Source organism: Otolemur garnettii, unplaced genomic scaffold (genome assembly GCF_000181295.1).
Source record: "Otolemur garnettii isolate 467f Iridium unplaced genomic scaffold, OtoGar3 scaffold00042, whole genome shotgun sequence".
Taxonomy (NCBI): domain Eukaryota; kingdom Metazoa; phylum Chordata; class Mammalia; order Primates; family Galagidae; genus Otolemur; species Otolemur garnettii.
In genome coordinates this window covers 13,889,271-13,912,420 of record NW_003852437.1, presented here as the reverse complement: position 1 = coordinate 13,912,420, position 23,150 = coordinate 13,889,271, and the positions used below count along the sequence as shown (strand labels likewise).

The following is a 23,150-nucleotide window of genomic DNA, read 5'->3' as shown; positions in this document are numbered from 1 at the left end:
TGTGATTTAGTAAAGTTCTTCCCTTGTCATATATCCACCAGCTGCCAATGGCTCTGTCTCTAGGGACACCTGAGGACGTGTCTGTCATCACGGGGCCTTTATGATGTACTGTCTGGTATTGTCTTGTTGTGTGTGATTTTTATGGTTTGTCTTCCTCTCTTAGCTGTGAATTTTTGCAGGAAGATGGATTCTGTCTTCTAAAACTCAGCATCCTCTAAAGATGCCTCGGATGAAGTAGATTTCAGATAAATATTTGTAAGCAAATGAGATAATTCCCTCCTATCTGAAAGTAATTCTGAAATGGAAGATAAAATATAGAAAATCATAAAACTGGGTTCCCTCTGTGCAGACTCCTCTTTATGCAAAAGAAGACACAGATAAACTGAAATACAATTCGTTACCCAACCTGAAGGGTTTCTGTGTTTAAAAAGAATTGCAATACAGCCCCAAAGTGCACTAGCCATGACAGTGCACCTAGCCTGAGTACGTGCAGCCTCAGACTCCAACATTGGTTCAGCTTGTCTCTGTGGTGATGCGCGTGGTGCCCCGTGCTTGGTGAGTGTTAAAGATATTTATGAATGAATGAAGGAAGGAAATGCCCCACTGAAAACTCTGACAAGATGTTTTATGCTGTTTTGCTTGGAGTCACATTTAGAGAGAGAGAGTGTGTGTGGGGGGATGGAAACAGTGTCGCTATGAAGCACGAGTACGTCTTTGAAGAGACTGGCCATAGTGCAAAAGCTGCAGGTTGGAATTGGGCAAATGTCAGTGCCCAGGAAATCTCCAAAGAGATACTTAATTCATGTCTTTAAAATATCATCAAAAAAATCACCCGAACTTATTATTCAGAAACTTTCTATCATTTAAGAGATGTTCTCGGGATTCGTATTTGTTAGTAAGACAACGAACATCCCTCTGTGGAGAGTTGATTGCATGGTGATGACCATGTCGGTGTTAGGCAAAGACTGTAGAAAGAGCGTGTACCTCGTGAAAAATACAAGTTTTCTCTCCTGAGTTTTATTTTTGCCATTGTTACAAATGATATCTTACATTTGCATATTATCTTCTAGCTTTAAAAACATCTTCCCAAATGTTATGTTGGTCCTCACTCCTTCATGTTAGGCAGGACAAGAGCTATTTTCCTGGCTTTGTACATGAGAACTCTGAGGTGCAGTGGACCCTCAGTAATGTCGCTCACCTGGGAGGGTGTGGAGACGGGAGCAGAGCATAGGCCGGCCTGCCAGCATGCCGTCCGTCCACCCTGCCCACGTGGACTTCTGCGTGGGACTCAGACAGCAGGTTATTAGGTTTACTTGTAGTCACAACAACATCTGAAGAAGGGACCTTCATCAACTTTTACATTTGTGTAAACACAAGACACATCAACTTTGCCACATTGGTGCTATGGCTGTGAGCTGAAAATCTTACACTGTGGCATGATTGTGTCTGAGCTCCGTACAGACTGCCGGTGTTGATGTCAGTCATGGTAGGATCCCAGGGAAACTGAACGGCACCTCTCTCAACTCTGACACCCAATTTAAGGCAAGATGAGCAGACGTTGCTGTAGTCCAAGGGGGAGGGAGCTGCACACCTTGTACAGAATAGGCCACTGTCTTCCAGCCCTTTGTCTGCTCACGTTTCTTTCCACTCACCACTGTTACCACAGCCTGCCCTGCATATCACATTTCTCTGCAGAAAAGAGATGGACAGACACCTTTAAAGAATTCCCCTTCCCTCGTTTTCCTTTGATTTGGCTTTTCCTTAGACTGCTTCTCGTCTCCACTGAAGACAAGTGTAGATGCAGTCCAGTCATGCAGGCACACAGAGCGAGGTGTCTGCCTCTGCCTCTGAGCAGGTGCACTCAGCCAACCGTGCCTAAGAACTACTGCCCTTCCTCCCTTGAGAACTGTCACTACACCCGGAGCCCTATCCCAATGTAGATATCCTCCCATTAGCTTAGCCCTTCTATCTAACAATTCTTGTAGAACCTGGGAAGAACTGGCCACACTGTCTGCACATGAACCCAAACAGGCCCAGGGGGCTAAATCCGTTAGCATCACATGTATGATAAGGTTTAATACCACATTCGTATGAAGCTTTGGTGAGCCACAGTGCTTGGAATTTATTCCATATACCTGAAACTTAGTGACATGTTTTATTTGACACAGGTTCTCAAGAGTGGCCTAGATAGCCTGCATTTCAGTGTCTTTGGTTTGGGGCAATCTTTTTGTGGGTATCCTGAAGCTCCTCTTCACTTTGGCATGACCTTGAGTAATGGAATTGTGAAGTTTGGACTTTTTGGAAATTGCAAATCACATAATGGGATGGGATTGAAACCATGTTTATCTGCTGTGTTGCTTAAAGCTGCCAGAGCAGCTCAGCTTTAGAAACGGTCTTGTCTGTACCAACTTTCGCTTTACCAGAAGCTGAACTATTAACATGCTCAGCTTGACCAGGATAGAGTGATGGGTAGCTGTGTACTTTCCTAGTGGTGATAGGCCGGGGTGTGAGCTCAGAAGGGAAACCTCTTCAGCCAAAATTGCCTGTTACAGCTGGATGGCTCACTATTTCCCATTAAAATCAGGGCTCAACGGTATCATATGTGTACAAGGCTAACTCCTTTTTTCGTCTTTAATCTTGATCTTTAGAAAATATGAAATAGTTTTAGTACCTATCTTTTTCCTATGAAAGGAACTAAGGGTTTTTTACTTTTGCTCATTTCTTCTTTTATTATGAAATTGCAAATTAATAACAGTACAGACAAATGAACATTTGTTCCCAACCACTACCTATATATAAGATCATAATATCATTTTATATTCATTTTGGACCATCAAAATAAATAGTGCAGGCTCGGCGCCTGTGGCTCAACCGGCTGGGGCGCCAGCCACGTACACCTAGGGTGGCGGGTTCGAATCCCCAGCCCGGACCCGCCAAACAACAATGACGGCTGCAACCAAAAAATGGCTAGGCGCTGTGGCGGGCGCCTGTGGTCCCAGCTACTTGGGAGGCGGAGGCAGGAGACTCGCTTGAGCCCAGGAGTTGGAGGTTGCTGTGAGCTGTGATACCACGGCACTCTGCCCAGGGGGACAGCTTGAGGCTCTGTCTCAAAAGAAAATAAATAAATAAATAAATAAATAGTGCAGACACTGCTAAGGTTATATGTACTCCTCTGAGATATCTCTCTACCCTCTCCTTGGACAAATGCCATCCTGAATTCAGAAATTATCATTCCCATGAATGCATTAGCATTATATATTTAGTACTTATTTGAGTGTATTTTGCATGAGTTCGAAAATACACTTTTACTACTTTTAAAATCCACACGAATATAAAACAGTATGCACAATTCTGTGATTTATTTTCTAAGTCTAATGTTTTTTACATTTCTCCATATTAAAACATGTAGCTTCAGCTTGTTTATTACAACCACTATCTGATATTTCATTGAATTTGTGCAGACCAAAGTATCTATCCTTTCTTTTCTAGATAGACATTTAAACTCTTTCTAATTGTTTGTTCTGACACACAGTTGTTAAAGAGTACTTTTTCTGGTGTTGAAACAGAAGAGAGGCATTTCAGGATTGAGTGTGTCCTAAGTTTTACCACTTATTGTCTAATGTAAGTTTTATTAAAAGTATTTTAAAGTATTAGAATCTGTGTATTCCATAAAACATCCCATGAAGTTAAGTATTTCAAAAATTTCAATGAAAATGAATAAATACAGATTATAAAACATCCCTCAAGCTGCAGTTGGTTTTGTTGCTGCCTTGGATTTTGGTCCCCTCCTCCAAAATGCCCTTGGAACTGCCCCTTCTGCCTTGTCATCCTGAATCCCTCCTGAATTATGTCATTTTTAAAAGAAAAAAAATTATAGCTCACATTATTGAAGTCCTTAACTCAGAATGTGACAGGTAGTCAATATTTGTGAAGTATTTGAACTGAAGTCACTTGAGAACCTTTGCTTTTTTGAGGGGAGGGAGAATTCAGCAGGTCAGGTTGGGGAGTCGGGGTTGTATGAAGTTGGCCACTTGTCAAGCTTCTGAGTTCTCGTCAGTTGAAAGAGGAACAAAGAAAGCTGTTTTTATCCCACAGAGTTGGTGGACTTCATAAATATTTTAAAGAAGAGAGTATGATTTATATTTTAGGGTTGTATGTGTATGTGTAGGAAAGATCTTAAATATCAATAGAATATGTTGACATTCTCCTTCTTTGCTTAGTCTTAGGCTAAAATCCGCATTTGCAGAGAATGCAGGAACATGTTTAAACATGTTAATGTTTAAGGTAGAACTGTGTCTTTTTTACTAAACTATAGAAAGCACAGTGCCTAATACATTGTAGAAAATCATTAATTATTAAATTATTCTATTTCATATTTAAGGATGAAAAATATGAAATTCTCTGTCAATCAGATTCAGTTAAACTATTCCACAAAAAATCTAGTAATCTAGTAATAATGAACAGTGCAATAAAGCCGAGGTAACTAGGCCTGACTATGTAGGTCAATCAACACTGCTAGAACATTTAGTCATACAGTCAACATGTTAATTGAGCATATACTGTGTGCCAGGTGCTGTGCTAGGCTCCCTGTGCTTGTGGAGCTTACATTCTAGCCAGAGAGACAAATGAATGTATATCACGTCAGGGGGGTAATTGCCATGAAGAAGAATAAAGCAAGGCAGTAGGCAATTATTGGGTGGATTCATTCTCTAAAGAGGGGATGTTTGAGCTTAGGAACAGGGTAAGGAGGAGCTGTGTTCCAGGTAAAGGAGAAATCAAGCACAGTCTGGGAACACAACATCCCAGGTGTGTTTGAAGAATGGCAGGTCAGGTTGGGGAGATAGAATATAGAAGATTGGGGTGCCATAAGGGAGGGAATCACCTCATGAGATGAGGTCAAGGAATGGGATATCAGCGTGTCGTGTAGGGAAGAGAAGCCCTTTAGAGCTTGTACAAGGAAGTGGGAGTTATTGTAAGAGGCACGGGAAGGTAGAGGGTTTAGAACAGAGGGCCGACTTGATTGAGCTCTGACTGCCATGGGAAGAATAGTCCTTCTAGGGTAAGTATGGCCCTGCGTTGAAACAATGCAACTTTTTGTTTCTTGTAAATATATAATAAAATAAAGCTATTTGCCTAGGAATGTTGTTTGAGTAATAGCCCTGAAAGATCTACTCTAACAATTTGGTAATTGCGGTTTGTGATTAGCACAGGAGCTATTCATATAGAAAGTCTCCAGTTGACTCTAGTTAACTATTCCTCCTGCAATCACCGCTTGTGTTGGTGAACTTTGCACTGTAGCAGGTACGGTGTGAAGTGCATCCTCCCCCTTCAGGATGGATAAATTACCACAGATTATTAAGCAGTGTCTGTAAAATTAATGACATGATAACATTTTATTGGAAAGAAAGAATTACATTGTAGATATTTTTGTCAAGCTTTTAGGAACTGCTCCAGTACTTTAAGTTTAGAACATTGTGTATCTCCCTTAAGTGTTCATAGTTGGAACACACCTCTGTTTATACAATGTTTAAAAATCTTTTTGGCAGTGAGATTCATGAAGCAGAAGTTATAGAATGATTTTATTTTGGAAAACAAGTAAAAAGCAAAGATAGCATAGGAGCCTGACAAAATACTCGATTTTATTGATTTTTTTGCTGAAATCTCTGTCCTGAGGACAGACATACTGCATTATTCCACACCCCCAGCTTTCGCAAGCCACCAGTCATGTCCTAGGGGACCTTGGCAAACGGAAGCATTGAATTCTCCCCGGTCAGTGGTGCCTCCCACCTGGGAACAGGCAGCTCTGTAATTGAATCCGAGCATATGCATTGTCATCCTTCTGGCCTGCCCCCCTGGTGCTATAGCAAATTAAAGGATCTCCAAGGCTCAGCCTGCCTTCCAGCTGCCAGCCCCTGGTAGACATGAGGGAGCCAGCAGGGACCAGGTGGAGCAGTTTTGAGTTGCACTAAACACACAGTGCAGGGGGATTGGCCACGACTTCCCAATTGAATATTTATGCCAGCCCCATTTCTCATCTTGCTCTTTGGCACTGATCAGAGTGCTCAGGCCCTGCTGATTTCAGGACTTTGCATTGTCTTTGGACCTGCTCTGCGGAGTATTACACCAGATGAGAAATGGGCCCTGCTTCCTATCACTAAGATGGCTGGTTGTCTTTTTTTTTTTTTTTTCATGGAGACTATTATGTTACAGTGTCATAAGGATGAGGCAATGGGGGAGTTCCCTGACGTCTCCTGGTACTACTGTTCTATGAATTGTATACAGCCTCAACCATGGCTTGCTATGGATTGGAATTTGAATTGCTTTTATTAAGGACCATACAATACACCAGTTGGTCTATTGTTGCATTTTCATCTTTTTCTGGGAGGTTTTATTTTTGTTTCGTAAGGTCAAGCACTTATCACAGGGCCCTCCCATCACATGTCACATTCTGATCTCTCGTGGCAGGTGCTAACTTCCTTGCACTCGGAGTGAATGGGTTGAGTAGCCTTGTAAAGATACAGAATGTCTTGTCGAAGAAAGGAAGGGTCTACAGAATGCCTGCGTATGGAAGCGTCTTATTTAGCGAGCTCTGTAAACCCGAGAAGATAATGCAAACTACACACACTCAGGAACTTTATTTAGGTAGTAGATCATAGACCTAAATTCATGTCCCTGATTCTCAATCCTTTTGTTATCTAATAAAGCACTTTTTTTTTATTGTTGGGGATTCATTGAGGGTACAAGAAACCAGGTTACACCGATTGCATTTGTTAGGTAAAGTCCCTCTTATACTTGTATCTTGCCCCCAAAAGGTGTGTCAGACACCAAGACCCCCGTTCCTTCCCCCTTTCTTCTCTCTGCTCTTCCTTTTCCCCACCCCCTCCCTCCTTCTCTCTTTCTCTGTAAAGCACATTTTTGATGTATATTTTACCATCAGACTTGCTTTTGAAATCATCTTTATTGTTTCTTATATGATATAATAAACTATAGATTTGTGAACTTCTTATGAATTGTTGATTCTAAAATGAAATTCTAAGATAATTAATTGTAAAATTAGAGGCCATGATAATGAGAGCCCAGCATAAGTTCTCTAGGCAAAAGGCATATATCAGAATAACCTCATAGTCTTTGTGCTATAAATACCAGAAAGGAGAAGCAGAGGCATGTATTACACCTAACAGATATGGAAGAACTAAGTGTATTTTCCTATGTATATATATTTGCAGTTATACAGATTTATACCCAGTGCCTCTTCAAGACCTGGCCTTGGCATCAGCCTATTCGACATGTTTGTTGTGGCGTGCTGCAGGCATGCTAAGAAATTTCCTGGGTGACAGGGAACTGAACTGGGAAACTAGTTCATTGACTAGCTGAGTCAGGATTTACTAGGACAAGCTGAAACAAGGTACTCAGTCCAACAAGGTGGCATTTAGAGGGAACACATGAAAAGCTAGCTGTTTGTTTGGATTCCAAATGCCAACAGCATGTGAAGCCATGGCTCTAAAGCGGCAGTCCCCAACCTTTTTGAAACCGGCAGCTGTCTTTCATGGAAGACAGGATTTTTTCCACAAACCTGAGGAGGTGAAGGAATAGGGTAGGGTATGGGACGGGAGGCAGAGCAGGCTGTGACGCTGTGCAGCCCGGTTCCTAACAGGGGGCTGGGGACCACAGCTCTGAGGCATCACAGGGACAGAGACTGAGGGATCCCATTGGCCGGGTTTCAGCATGAGGTAGGATTATAAAGAGGCTGGGAGCAAAGCTAATGCACCCTTCAGGCTACTGACAGGTGCGGAGAGAGTAGCAATGCCTTGTCACGTTTTGTACCCTAACTGCATGTTCATGGGGCCTGCAGTTTAAGACGAATCCCAGGATTTCTTTGGAAGAGAACAGTAGGAAGATAAAGGAGTTTGACATAGTCTAAGTGGACCGAGGGACTAGAGGGGGAGAAGGGCTCTTGGTCAGGACTGCTCTTGGATGTTTGAAAGAAAGTTTAGATTTGACCTGTGTGGACAGGTGAATTTTCTTCTAGGATCAAAGTTCCAGGGGAACTGTGGCTAGAAAACTTCCTAATCAGAAGTTATCAGAAAGGGAAATGGGCTGGCTCTTAAGAAAATGATTTTCTTGCTACTCCCAGTTTCCAAACCGACAAACCAGGCATTCCCCATCAGGGATGCAGAAGTAATTATAGTAATCTATCCAGCCATTGTGAAGCATGTCCATGCCTCACTAAGCACTCCGTACTTTTTGTATGTGATCTTATGTAATTCACACAGCCACTTTCCAGTGGGTATTATCTCTGATTTTGAGACTGGTAAATGCCAAAGGTAAAGCTAAAAACCCAGGTTTTAGTTGACAGTATAGGCTCATATTTTGTATTTGAGGACATTTAATAACTTCAGAGCCAGAAATGTTGTCCCTTTAATAAGTAACCACCTTTATTTTGTTTGACATGTCAATCTTTGCTCTTGTCAGTTCAATATTCTAATATTGAAAAATTAAGATTTGTTCAGCCTATAAAATAGTTGATCCTTACTGGGAGAGTTATTTTTCTTACAAAAAGGTTTGATATATTTCTTGTTATAACTGATAGCACTGAATGTTTTGATTGTGGCTTTATGGCTTTACCCCATACTTGGGAGAGGAAAATAATTTCCTGCTTCATTAACCATAGTTTGTAACTGATCTGACAGAAAGTTGAGTCTGTTCCCGTCAAATAATGTTTGGAGAATCCACTGGATTTTTGTTTACTACTTTATTCTCCAGTGAAGGGGGGCTTTTGAAAACAAAAATTTAAAGAAATGCTTCTAGTTATATTTTTTGAAATATTTTCACCCATTTCTTGGCGTGGGGTGGGGGGGTGTCAGGGTGGGAGACTGACATGTTTTATACGCATGATTTTTTGGAGTCACAGTGAACAACAGGCCAGAGGTGCAGGTCTCAGGTCTAGACCAGTAAGCCCTGGAAAGAAAGGGTTACACAAGAGTCCACAGAACAGTGCGTTCATGGTTTTATTTGCTGTTAATCCAGAACTGGAGGTCACTTGGCAGATAGGTCACTTGCACTGCAAGCATTCATGCTGGCCTCATGGGCAGGCATGAGGTCCCTGGCCAGTCGCAAGAACAGCTCCCCTCCTTTTTGCATAACCCGCTTCCCCGACCCTTGGTAAGAGTCTTCTTCCCTCTGCCATTTCTTGTGTCTGCAGCTGAACGTGTCTCGGGAAATGAGTGGCTGAGGGCCTCCTTCTGGGACTGACTGTCCCCCTGGTCAGTGATATAGACACCGTGCAGCAGAGAGGAGCTGCATCTCCCAGCCTCACTGCTGGCGGAGTCACCGGCTCAGGGCTGTGACTGTGACAAGAGGCTCTGGGATCCTAATCTGAAATAGGTTGATGTAACATGACCTGGCGTTGTTACCTGATGTTTTAAAGGCCTGCACATTTTCCAGAAAGTGGGGCCTGGTACTCAGTAGTGACATGTCCTCATGTTTGTCATCTGATCTAAGTTGACCGAGTTGCTTTATTATTTTTTTCTTCCAGAATATCTTTCTTAACCCTTGCAGAGTGTTTACCACTGTATCTTCTTTTGTTGACACAGGGGTATCCCCTCCTCGGCTTCTCAAACACACACACACCCCCAAAACAAGCACACCTATTCCCCTCACTCACTTGGAGGGTCTAAAATTGCACCTACAGATAGGAAAACTTGCACGCACATGTCCAGCAGGGAGCTACTCCCCATCTTCCACCCAGCCCATGGTTTTCCAACTAGCCCGCACCCTCTTTGAAGATATTTTGTATTCCTAGACCTATACCTACAACACAGTAGACACTCAAGCGGTGTTTGCTGAACTACACTACATGTGACTCCAAGGAACTCAAATCACTTCACCTGCTTTTCTTCTATTCCTGCTTTAATATTCATTCTTTAGCACCTACTCAGCATACCGGCCTATTAAGATAGAAATCAAGCCCCACCATTGGATGGTACCTTACACTCTAATTATGTAAGTTGAGGCTGATGGTGTTACTCCTGCTTTGCAACTAAGGAGAATTGAGGCCTGTACTGCATAGAAAGGGAAGTTATGAGCAAAGCAAATACCTAAACTCTGGCCCTTACATTCATTCTGATGGTCAAACACTAATCTGCTATTTCGGTGGACTCTGAGAATCTGGGAGATAGAGCCACACGAGCATGTTGTCTACTTTAAGCAAAAAGGAGAATCCAACATGAGAATGAGTATCTTTGCAAGTCTCAGATAGTTTTGCATTTCTTGGGTTATAAGCAGCTGATGGAGACAACCTAAAAATAAGCAGGGCTATGATTCATGACCAGGATCTATACGGAATGAATCATGGGTTCTGAGTTAGAACGGACTCAAAAGTACACACATGTACCTTGCCCTACCTTGGGTTTGAAGAGAATATTTCAGACCATTATAAATAAATTTCATCTAGGCCACAGAAGAATTGCAGAGAAGAACCAAGAAACTGATGGCATGTGTTTTTGAATTCTTTCTTTTCTTTTTTAAATGGAGTTCTTGTTGTATGGATAAATTCATTTTTATGTTGTCCGGACAGATGCTAATATTCATATGGCTTTATGATATGAAGGGCACTGAAAAGGGGTGGAAATAGACATCTGGGGAGGGAAGGAGAGTCTCCTTTAAATATCATAGTGCGCATTGTAGAGTTGGCAGAACAGGTGCTCTCTCAGTGTTAGTCATTTTTTAAAACTATGCAGAATGTTTTGTTGCAGGGATGTGCATTCCTGACTGTGGCTTCATAGTGTGAAAGAATTAAAGTTGCCTAAAACAGAAAACATACAACATACAATTGCAAGAATCTGGGCTCTGGCATCAGATAAACATGAATTCAAGGTCTGGAGTTCTTGCTTTTTACCTGTGTGATCTTGGTCCTGCTGTGTATCCTCTCTGAGCCTAAATTTCTTCATTCTTAAAATACAGAAAAATAATATGTATATCAATGTGTTATTTTAAAGATTAAGGTTAATAATATATATGAAATACCAAGCCTAGAATCTGTCATGCAATATGTAACATAGTAAAAATTGGTACCTGTTAATGATTTTCTGCCACTGAATCTTAAGGTAAAATTTATACATTATATTTTGTATACACAGACTTAAAAATAATCTAAAGCATCACAATTAATTATAAAACATACAAAAGGAAGTACGGGAATAGTCTTGCTGTATTCTTGGTGGCCATAATGCACCTCTGTTCTCCAAAGTCTCTGGTAGTTGGAAGAAATGTCAACCTCTAAAACAAATTTCAGCAAAAGAGACTAAATTGGAAAGATTCAGATCATTGCATTCTGATTTCCTGTGGACTCGAATGTAACAATGCCAAGGCTATCCTGATTTGAGGGTTTGTTTTGCAATAGCAACCTTTTCTACTTCCTCGTGCTCCCATGGGTGGTGTCTGCTCCATTCTTTGGTTCCTGCCTGGTTTTCCTTCCTTGTCCTGCGTGCGGTCCGGATTGGCCACAAGCCCCTGCTCTGCTTTGTGGCTTCAGTGCCATCATTCACCAGATGCCTCCCCCAGGATCCCTTACTTGAATTCATCAAGAGCTGCCTAGCAATTTCTGGGAAAATTTTCTAGACTCTAAGTGTACTTAGGTTTCCGTCTGTTCCACTTACTGGACACTTGGAATACTTTAAATTTCAATGCCAGTGCTCTGCTTTATCATTCAGATTGCAAATTCCTTGAGGACAGGGCCCTGTTTTCTCAGCAATCCTAACACCCATGACAGTGCTTTGAGTGTAATTTGTTTGATCAGTTAAACTAAAAGTCTGTGTTGGGTGGATCCAGGAGGAGACAATACCATCATAAGCGTTCATTGTTGACAGCCATTAAGCCTGCCATCAGGAGTGTGCTACAGATATTACTTTTTACTATTTTTGCGATCCCCTTTGTACTTGGATTGCATATTGCTTTTTCTTTGGTTGTCAACATGATTGGTAAATCTTTTTTTTTTTGAGACAGAGCCTCAAACTGTCCCCCTGGGTAGAGTGCTGTGGCATCACAGTTCACAGCAACCTCCAACTCCTGGGCTCAAGCGAGTCTCCTGCTTCAGCCTCCCAAGTAGTTGGGACCACAGGCACCTGCCACAATGCCTGGCTATTTTTTTATGGCTGCAGTTGTCATTGTTGTTTGGTGGGCCCGGGCTGGATTCGAACCTGCCATCTTTGGTGTATGTGGCTGGCGCCTTAGCCACTTGAGCCACAGGTGCCAAGCCTATGATTGGTAAATCTTTGGATTTCCTGACTGCCATCATTTCTCCCAGTGTTTCTTACTTAAATTCACCCTGTTCACGCACACATGCTTAATTCCACACTATTTTCTAAGACAGGGCCTTCACATCATTTCACTCATTTGTTCACTTATCAAATATTTCTTGAGAAAGTACCTTTCGGGCACCTTTGTGGAAGTGAGTAAAGCAGGCAAACAATCCTGCGTTTGTGCTATCACTTTCTTTAAGCCTGAGGAATTTCCCTTAGCCATTTCTTGTGCTGGATCTGCAGGAAACAAATTCGCCCATTTAAAAAACAATATTTTGCCTTTATTTTTAAGTGACATCTTCTTTCCTGGATATAAACTTCTAAGCTGATCTATACACATATATTTTTCTCCAATCTTGACTGCATTGCCTTCTGGCTTGCATCATTTCTGATAAAAAGTCTCTGAAATAATTATCTGGCTACTTTTAATATTTTTGTCTTTATTACTGATTTTCAGAATTTGAATTGTGATTACCTTGTTGGGATTGGGTGTGTAAGGGTGCTGTATGCACATATGTGTAGTATATCATTGTCAACCTTTATTTTACCATCTTTATTTCATTCTTTAGGTTGGATATTTTATTTTGCTTTGTCTTAAAGTTCACCCATCTTTTCTTTCATAGTCTTTTTCTTTTTTTCATTTTTGAGACAGAGTCTCCCATTGTTGCCCTCAGTAGAGGGCTGGGGCTTCATAGCTCACAGCAACCTCAAGCTCTTGGGGTCCAGAGATTCCGTTGCCTTAGCCTCCTGAGTAGCTGAGACTACAGGTACCCACCACAACACCCAGCTATTCTTTAAAGACAGGGTCTCACTCTTGCTCAGGCTGGTCTTGAACTCATGAGCTCAGGTAATCCACCCTTCTCAGCCTCCCATAATCTTTTTCTTAATTGTTGTTAGTCCCATCTAGTGGAATTTCTTTTTTTTTGCATTTTTGGTTCTAGAAGTTTTACTTTCTTTATATCTTACTTTTTTCCCTCATTATGCTCATGCTTATCTTTTTATTTCTAACTATATTTAGAATTTTTATTTTAATTAATTGTTGACTAATTACATCATTACTGTAATTTATGAGTGTGCTTTTAATTTTCTAGTTTTTGGTAGTTTATGGGTTACATTTTCTGGCTTCTTTACACGTCTAACAATTTTTTACCAGATATTCATTTATACATTATGCAATGCATGATTTTTTTCTTTTGCTTTAAAAAGTAGGGCAGCACCTGTGGCTCAAAGGAGTAGGGCGCCGTCAACGCTATATGCCAGAGGTAGTGGGTTTAAACCCAGCCCTGGCCAAAAACTGCAAAAAAAAAAAAAAAAAAAAGTATTATACCTTGTTCAATCTGCCAGAAAGATTACTAGCAAATCAGCAGGAGTTTTTTGAGGCTTGTTTATAAACTTTGTTAGACAGTCTGGATTAGACTCCATGGAGGACAAGTTTAGCCCTGTATTGAAGCTGGGACTCTTGTGGGATTTTTCACGGAATGCTAAATGTCATTCGAGTCCTATGTGACTTCTTAAAGTTGTTCAGCTCACAGTTCCTGGGTGGTTCATTCCAGCTTCAGGAAATGTTACGCTTTGCATGCACATCTTTAACATCCAGCAGGAGCTCAGGGTGTTTCTGTGCAGATTTTTTGGAACTCCGCAGAGTAGTTCTCCGCCATGAGGTTATCTGTATCACAAATCTAGACACCCTAGCTTCTCCAAATTCTAGTCTCTGTCCCATCAACTTAGCAAGACAGCTATCTGCCCTCTGCTTGTACTGAGGTCTCGTTAATGCCCCTAGGTAGAATTCCGAAGTGGTAATTGAAAGGTCTTTAGAATCACCTTCCATTTCAATGGTTTGCTAGAAGGATTCACAGAACTCAGAAAAGCTGTTAGACTTACAACTATGGCTTATTAGAGTGAAAGGACACAAATTAAAATAAGCAAAGAGATAAGGCGCATAGGCAGATAACAGGAGAAACCAGGAGTTACTTTCCAGTTACTGTCACCCAGTATCGTTCTATAGATTGTACTTATGTCTCTCACCAACAAATGTGTGGCAGATGTATACAGAGTACGGCCAACTGGGGAGGCTCATCCCAGCCTTGTGTCCAGAGTTTTCACTGGAGGTCAATTACATAAGCATATCTGACCACCCATGAGGCTGACCTTCTTTACTGTTTTCAGCCACTTCAAAAGTCAGACCGATGTTGTGTGGTCCAAAGCCCCCACTAGAATCACATTGTTAGCATAAACTTAGGCATGGCCCAGGGCCCCCGGTAAACACAGACACTCTAAATAACAAAAATGTTATTTATGTCATTCTTACCACTTCCTTTCTACCTTTATGTTTTAATATACTTTATAATATACTTATTATATATGAAAATATACATAACAATTAGCATATGTAAATTATACCTAAGTAAGTATATATACATACATATTTAATGTGTTTACTTTTTTTTTAATTAAATCATAGCTGTGTACATTAATGCAGTCATAGGGTCCAATGTGCTGGTTTTATATATACTTTGAAATGCTTTCCATCAAACTGGTTAATATAGCCTTCACGGCATTTTCTTAGTTATTGTGTTAAGACATTTATATTCTACACCTAGTAAATTTCACCTGTACCCTTGTAAGATGCACCATAGGTGTGGTCCCACCAACTACTCTCCCTCCACCTATCCTTACCCTCTCCCCTCCCCTCCCTCACCCCTTTCCTCTTCTTCTTGGGCTATAATTGGGTTATAGCTTTTATAAGAAACCATAAATTGGTTTTATAGTAAGACTGAGTACATTGGATACTTTTTCTTTCATTCTTGAGATACTTTGCTAAGCATATTAGCAAAGTGTTTACTTTTAAATTCAATGAATAGGCCCTAGTCAAAGTAGTTTGGAAGCTCCTGAGTTTAAAAACTGTTTATTGCATTTTTTTTTTTCAAATAGAATCTCACTATGTCGCCCTGTGTAGAGTGCCATGGCATCGCAAGTCACAGCAACCTCCAACTCTTGGGCTTAAGCGATTCTCTTGCCTCAGCCTCCCAAGGAGCTGGGACTACGGGTGCCCACCACAATGCCCAGCTATTTTTTTGGTTGCAGTTGTCACTGTTTAGCAGGCCTGGGCCAGGCTTGAACCCACCAGCCTCGGTGTGTGTGGCCAGCACCCTACTCACTGAGCTATGAGTGCCAAGCTGGTGTTTGTTGCATCTTTAATATGAAGCGCATTATGGGAGTTACAAATGTAAATGGAAAAGAATCTTGGAGAAACATCCTGTGGCAGATTTTTGAAAACATGCATGGTGCATATTGCAAAGGTACATGTCAGATCTATTAAGTATAGAGTATAAATGTCTTAACACAATAATTAAATAAATGAGGTGAGGGATATACTAACCAGTACGATGTCAGCATTCCAAATGGTATATGAAATCAGCACATTGTGCCCCATAAATGCACTAATGTATACATGATCTACCTCTTTACAATTTAATAAAAAATAAATAAATAAAATTTGTTCTCAAGAAAGAGCACGTACACAAATTCTGATAAATGAGGGCAGTCTGTGAAGAGTGCTGGAGAGGAAGGTAAAAATAATAATAGGACAAAAGAATAGACCAGAAGATGGCTTCTGGGTTTGAGGACCAGAAAAACCTTCGTGCAGAAAGAAGCATTTTTGAGCTGTTTAAAAATTAATTAAGCTGGTTTGCAGGAGCTGTCATTCCATATGAAAGATGCAAATTTGTGAGGAGAGAACTGTGGCCCATTTGACAATAGCAAAGCGATCATTTTTCCTTTCTTTCTCTTTGTTTATTTATTCTTTTTAGGAGGTGAAGTCTTATTCTGTTACCCGACTAGAGACTGCAGTGGTGCGATCACAGCTCACTGCAGTCTTGAACTCCTGGGCTCAAGGGATCCACCTGCCTCAGCCTCCCAAAGTACAGGCTTGAGCCCCAGTGCCCACCAGCAATCACTTTCGATACAAGTGATATGAGAGGTGCTTGTTTGGCTGTAAAGCTGAAAGCATCATGGAGAGTTGTGAATGTCAGGAGTTGGGACACGAGGGAACTGATGATGTTTGAAACAAGGGGAACTATAAGAGCAAAGTTTTGGATTTATGAGACATCAGCTTAACTGCCCCTCCCTGCGTCTTTATGACTGGCCACAGTAAGGCTTACTCTTATTTTCAGAATTTGACTCTGATGTGCTTAGCTATGGTTCTCCTTTCTTTTTTCTGTTTGATGTTCATAGTAATTAAAGGCTCCTTGATGTGATGCTTTTCATCAGATGTGGAATAATTGTGACCACTATTTAAGCCAATATTATTCTGCATCATTCTTTTTCTTACATTTTTTCTTTTTATATAATTGGGGATTCATTGAGGGTACAAAGAACCAGGTTACATTGATTTCATTTGTTAGGTAAAGTCCCTCTTCTGTGTTCCATCCCCAAAAAGTGTGTCACACACCATGACCCCCCAACCCTCCCTCCTTCCTTTTCTCTGCTCTCCCCTTTCCCCACTCCCCGCCATGTACTAGGTCATTAATTGTCCTCATATCAGAATTGAGTATGTAGGATTCTTGCTTCTCCATTCTTGTGGGGTTTTACTAAGAAGAATGTGTTCCACTTCCATCCAGGTTAATACAAAAGATGTAAAGTCTCCATCCTTTTTAAAGGCTCAATAGCATTCCATGGTATACATATACTACAGTTTGTTAATCCATTCCTGGGTTGGTGGGCATTTAGGCTGTTTCCACATTTTGGCAATACCAATTTAGTACAAGTGTCTTTATGGCAAAAATATTTTTTTTCTTCTAGGTAGATGCCCAGTAATGGGATTGCAGGATCAAATGGGAGGACTAATTTGAGTTCTTTGAAGATTCTCCATTTTTTCTTCCAAAAAGGTTGTATTAGTTTGTAGTCCCACCAGCAGTGTAAAAGTGTTCCCTTCTCTCCACATCCACACCAGCATCTGCAGTTTTGAGATTTTGAGATGTGGGTCATTCTCGCTGGGGTTAAATGGTATGATTTATTGATTTATTCCATAGGTTACTTACACTCAATTCAGTCCCTGACCGCAAATTCCCCCAACCTTTTGTCTCTGTGTTTTAAGTTTGTGTAATTTTTATTGGCCCACCTTCAGATTTATTGAACCTTTCTTTTGCCCTCCAATGTGTGATTTTTCTTATTGCAGGTTTTTTTTGGCCAGGGCTGGGCTTGAACCCGCCACTTCTGGTATATAGGGCCAGCACCCTACTCCTAGAGCCACAGGTGCTACCCTGTGTGATATTTTTTTATTTAATGGATTGTAATTTTCATTGCAGAAGTTTCATTTGGTTCATTTTTCAAAGTTTCCTTTTCTCTTCAATATGCAATGTGTAGATTATACATATGAAGTATATAGACAAGTTGTATACATACACATGTGAATTATATGTATAGATTAATATATGGCACATATATGTGATGTATGTGTGTATCTATGTGATACATAGATATGTATATACGTTACGTGTTGTATCCTTTCCCACAAGTCATTTAATATGTTCATATTAGTTTTTTAATCCTCATCTGTTAATTCCAAAATCTGGGTAGTGACATGGGTCTCCTTCTATTTGCTGTCTTGTCTCTCCACTAGGAATCAGATTTTTCTGCTTCTTGTTATGTCTCAAAATATTTATAGTAGGCCAGGTACAGTGGCTCACTCCTGTAATCCTAGCACTCTGGGAGGTCGAGGCACATGGATTGCTTGAACTGAATTCAGGAGTTCAAACCAACCTGATCAAGAGTGAGACCCCATCTCTACTAAAAATAGAAAGCTAGCCGGATGCTGTGGCAGGTGCCTATAGTCCCAGCTACTAGAGAAGCCAGGGTATGAGGATCACTTGAGCCCAGGAGAATGAGGTTGTTGTGGGCTATGATGCCATGGCACTTTATTCAGGGTGACAGGGTAAGACTCTGTCTCAGAAAAAAATATATATATGATATATGTATTTATAGTATTCTGAATATTATATACAAAATAATGAGGAGAGACTGAAGCATGGTATTTCTGTTGTGTTTTATTTCACAATGAGTATGAGTTCGATCCTCTGTCTGATGGTTCAGGTGAGGTCTGTGCATATAGACCTACCCTGGAGTTAAGTTGAGCTGAAGCTGGACCATGGATAGCCTAACCTCCAACCTGCTAAACAACTACTGTTGTGATATTTTAGTGTTTGAGCTGGAGAAGTTTCAGATATTTTTAGTTCATAATTTATTTAGTGTGGGCAAAGTCCTTGTTGATGTAACTTTGCTAAATTCACTTGTGAGTTCTAGTGCTTTGGGGGTTTGGGGGATGGATTTCTCAGATTTTTCTATATAAACAATTATATCATTTATAAATTAAAGTTTTTTCCTAAACTTTTTAACTTTGCCTCTTTTATTTCTTTGTTTTCATCTTGTACTGCCTAAGATTGCTAGTAAAATGTGTTGAAGCAAGGAAAAGCAGACGTTCTTACATTGGTTCAGAAATAATCCAATATATCACCTTTAAATACACATTTAATATAAGGTATAGATTTTCCAAGAGTGGTTTTTATCAGATGGAGGAAAAATACTTATTTTCCTAGTTTTCCAAGAGTTTGTATCATGAATAAGAGATAAATATTGTCAAATACTTTCCTGCACTCATGGAAATAATATTCTGTTAATATATCAAATTGCATGAATTTCCAAATGTTAAATCAGGTTTACATTTCTGCCATAAACCACACTTGGTCGTGATTATTTTTTTATTGCTGGATTTCATTTGAGAATATTTTGTTAGATATTTTTTCATGTATGTTTCTTAGAAATACAGATTCATAATTTTCTTTTCTTAAAATTGTTTTTGCCAGGTTTGAGGTAAGGGTAATTCTGGTCTCCTACAATGGAGTGAAGTGTTTCCTCCTACCATTTTTTGAAGGAATTTATGAAAGGAAAATCACTTTTTCTTAAATGTTGTTAGCTTTTGCTAATTAAACCATAGAGTCCTGGAGTTTTCTTTTTTGAAAAGTGTGAATTCTCTTATATGAAGAATAGATCACACCTATGGCCCAGGATGAAGGAAAGAGGAGGAGGGATGGAAGGGGGAGGCCAGATCGAGGGAGGGTGAATGGTGGGATCACACTTACGGTGCATAATGCAAGGGTACATGTCGGATCTATCAATATAGAGTATAAATGTCTTAACACAATAATTAAGTAAATGAGATGAGGTATATATTAACTAGTGTGATGTAAACACTCCTAATTCTATATGAAATCAGCACATTGGACCCCATAAATGCATTAATGTATACATAAAAAAAGTGTGAATTTTGTTTCTTTAATTGATATAAAACTATTCGGATTTTCTCTTTTTATTGGATAAGATTTTATATGCATGTCTTTCAAGAAATTCACTGATATTATCTATTATTTAACTCATTGGCATAATATTCCCTTATTATCCTTTTAAATCCTTGGCACCTCTGCTGATCCTCTTTTTGATTTATACATTTTCTCTTTTGTTCATAGATTTTCTATCTCAGTGACCTCTGTTCTTTATTGTTCCCTTCTGCCTACTTTCGTTTCAATTTGTTTTTCTTTCTCCAGTTTCCAAATGTGGAAATCAGATCACAGATTTTACTCTTTTGTAATATAAGACGATTACATTCTATCTGTAACTATTCTTTTGTAATATAACTATTTCTCACTAACCATTACTCTATTTGTGTGCCACAAGTTTTGATTTGATGCCTTTATTTTTTTGGCTGGGGCTGGGTTTGAACCTGCCACCTCCAGCTTATGGGGCTGGCGCCCTGCTCCTTTGAGCCACAGGCACCGCCCATTTGATGCCTTTTCACTGTCATTTGCTCCTAAATGCTTCTTATATTCACTCATAATATTTTTTCTTTGACTCATAGGTTATTTAGAAGTGTGGTATTTGATTTTCAAACATTGGGGATTTTTAAGATGTATCTTATTACCACTGCTTTCTAAATCAATTCATTACAGTCAGACACCATATCTGTAAGATGCCTATTTTAAGATTTATCAAGATTTCTTTTATAGCCTAGCATGTAGTCCTTTTGGTAGATGTCACATAGGTACTTGGAAAATAATGTGTATTTTATAATTATTGGGTGTTAGTGTCCTATAACTATCAATTAGGTCAGATGGGTGATAATACTTTTTAAAACTTATGTATATATCTTTTAAATTTATCTTTGCTACTTTTTTCTATTGGTCACCTTGAAAACGTTATAGAAGCTCTAGCTGTGATCATGGATTTACTTTCTATAGTTCTATCGGTTTTTTGCTTCATATATTTTATGCCTCTGCTTGTAGGTAAAAGCACATTTATGGTTGTTATGTCTTAATGAAGAATTTATTGTTTTTCATCATTTTCCAATTTCTCTCTTTATATTTGCTAATGGTCTTCATCTTGAGGCCTATTTTGTGTGCTGTTGTTATAGCCTGAGCGTCTTTCTTATGTTCCTTATATTTGCATGGCATGGTATATCATTTTCCATTCATTTGCTCTCAACCTAATTGATCCTTAGCAATCAGGTTCCCGGGGAGCAGACACCAAGGTGGAGAATTTTGTGCAGAGTTTATCTGGGTTGTGCTTTCACTATCATCCATTTTGGGGGCATAAAGAAAGCAGAGTTGGACTGGGTGATGTTGATCTGTACTTTAGTGGCAACGAAGGTCTCATCTGGTCTTATGGGGGGCCCTAGACTAGGATGTCTCTTGGAGAAAGAAAGTATAATCATTACACCCCTACATGATGTGTGGTAGGTGAGGGCTGCCCTCAGAAAGAGTGCGATCTTGGGCAAAGTTATTCTGTTCAGTTGAGGGCAAGTCCTGGAAAGAAACTCCATTGAGAGCTGCCAGCTGGTAATACTACCAGCAGGTGTGGGAATGAGTTCTTCAGTCCCAGAGCTGGATGTCTGTGTAGTGCACCGTGGTATCACTGTGTGCATACGTTTAAAGTGCTTCTCTTGTAGACTCCCTGTAGTTACGTCTCAGTTGTGTAATCTAATCTGACAATTTCTAGCTTTTCATTGGAGGGTCTAGTTCATTGATATTTAGTGTAATCATCTCTGTGGTTGGGTTTGAGTGTGCGATCTTGGTAAGCCTGCCTGCCTGCCTTCTTTCCTTCTTTCCTTCCTCTCTCCCTCCCTCCCTCCTTTCCTCCTTCCCTCCTTTCTTCCCTCCCCCTTCATCTCTTCCCTCCCTCTTTCCCTCTCTTCTCTCCCTCTCTCTCTCTTCTCTTTCTCTTTCTCCTTCTCTTTTCCTGGCTTCTTTGGAGTTAGGCCAAAAAAAAAAATCTTTAAAATTTTATTTAAGTAGTCTGTTGACGTTTTGTTCTACCTGTTGGTATTTTCTTACTAATATTTACTGGTAGAAATTACTTTATGCACACCAAACTTCCCTCTTATCCAAGTTTTTTGTAACACCAAATAAAAGAACTTTAAAAATATATAATTTCACCCCATCATTGTTTGTGCTGTCTTGGTCATATATTTTATTTCTCTACCATATTATAAGTCCCATAATACGGTGTAATTGTTTTTGCTTCAGGAGACTATCTTTCATGATTGAGAGAAAAATGAAAAATAACCTTTCCTATTTCCCTATATATTTACATTTCTGTTACTCTTCATTCCTTCCTGCAGGTCTGAGTTTCCATCTGGTTATTTATAGCAACTGAAAGCCTTTTTAGTATTTTGTCTGGCTCAAGTTGTTTGTGAGACGTTCTCTCAACTTTCATTTATCTTGTATAATTCTTCTGTGTAAGCACGTGTAGCTTTCTGGGGCCACCAGGCAGTTCTTTTTTCTAGTTTTCTTTTCAAAATAGGATCAGCCTTTTCAAGAATCCTAGTTTTATTTTGGGTCTAGCACATTCCTTGGAACAAACTTAAGTCAGTCTTCCATTCCTGAATGGATATTAAAAGTGTTACAACCCCAGCTCTCGGGCCTCAGGCTCATTTTTCAACCCCCTGGGTCAACAAGGTCAGCTGGAAGCTTCTGCTCTGGTTTTGAGTTTACACTTTTATTTCTGGCTCCTGATGTCTTCCTTAATGATGGCAGCAGATGCCAAGTATGGGGAATTAGCATTTTCGGAATTTCTTGCTTATCAAGCAGAGCTGATCAGTTTGGGAGGGTATCTAAATCAGCTTAAACTGTCAAGGTGACAGGATATGTTTTCTTTTCCCCTTACATTATTGTATGGAATTGTAGGATTACAAATAATGCACAGATTATGAGGCCTAATGTACTGTGGAGGCTCCTCTTATTTATTTGTAGATGGACTAGTATGTTTACTTGTTTAAGTCTTAGGTACTGGTCTCAGTTATTCTTGTGAGATCACACACAGGCTTAGTAGGGTAATATATGAAATATATTTAAAAATGATTGCTGAAATTTCAAGTTGTGCTCTGCTGCTTCCTATTCTAACAGGTCTATGGAAATGCAGGACCTAGCAAGTCCTCATACTCTTGTTGGAGGTAGTGATACTCCCGGTAGCTCCAAACTGGATAAACCTAATCTCAGCAGCACATCAGTCACTACGAATGGGACAGGAGGTAAGTGCCCCATGCTGAACAGACCCAGAATTACATCTCAATGTTCGTTTTAATTTGACGTGTTAGGGATCCACTAGTAAATATCTTACTATCAATAACAATCAGCGTTCTAAGGAATATGGAGTTAATGTATTATCTAAGGAATATGTGGTTAATATATTATTTATTTTATTTATTGTTCTAGTGATTTTTCTTGAAATTTTTGGTCCTTCTCTATAACTGGAAACATGTAGAAAGAATAGTCCTGGGCAACATTCTGAGGTCCTTTATCGCAA

At 39.9% G+C, this 23,150-nt stretch overlaps 1 protein-coding gene across 1 annotated transcript in view; it reads left to right on the top strand.

The window, feature by feature from the left end:
* Positions 1-695: 695 nt before the first annotated feature.
* The window catches only part of EYA4 (EYA transcriptional coactivator and phosphatase 4), an 85,689-nt gene continuing 63,234 nt past the window's right edge, over positions 696-23,150 (top strand). Inside the window, exons 1-2 of the mRNA XM_012805448.2 lie at positions 696-764; positions 22,722-22,875. Of these exons, the coding sequence (XP_012660902.2) occupies positions 696-764; positions 22,722-22,875 (223 nt within the window). The remainder of the gene's footprint in view (positions 765-22,721; positions 22,876-23,150) is intronic.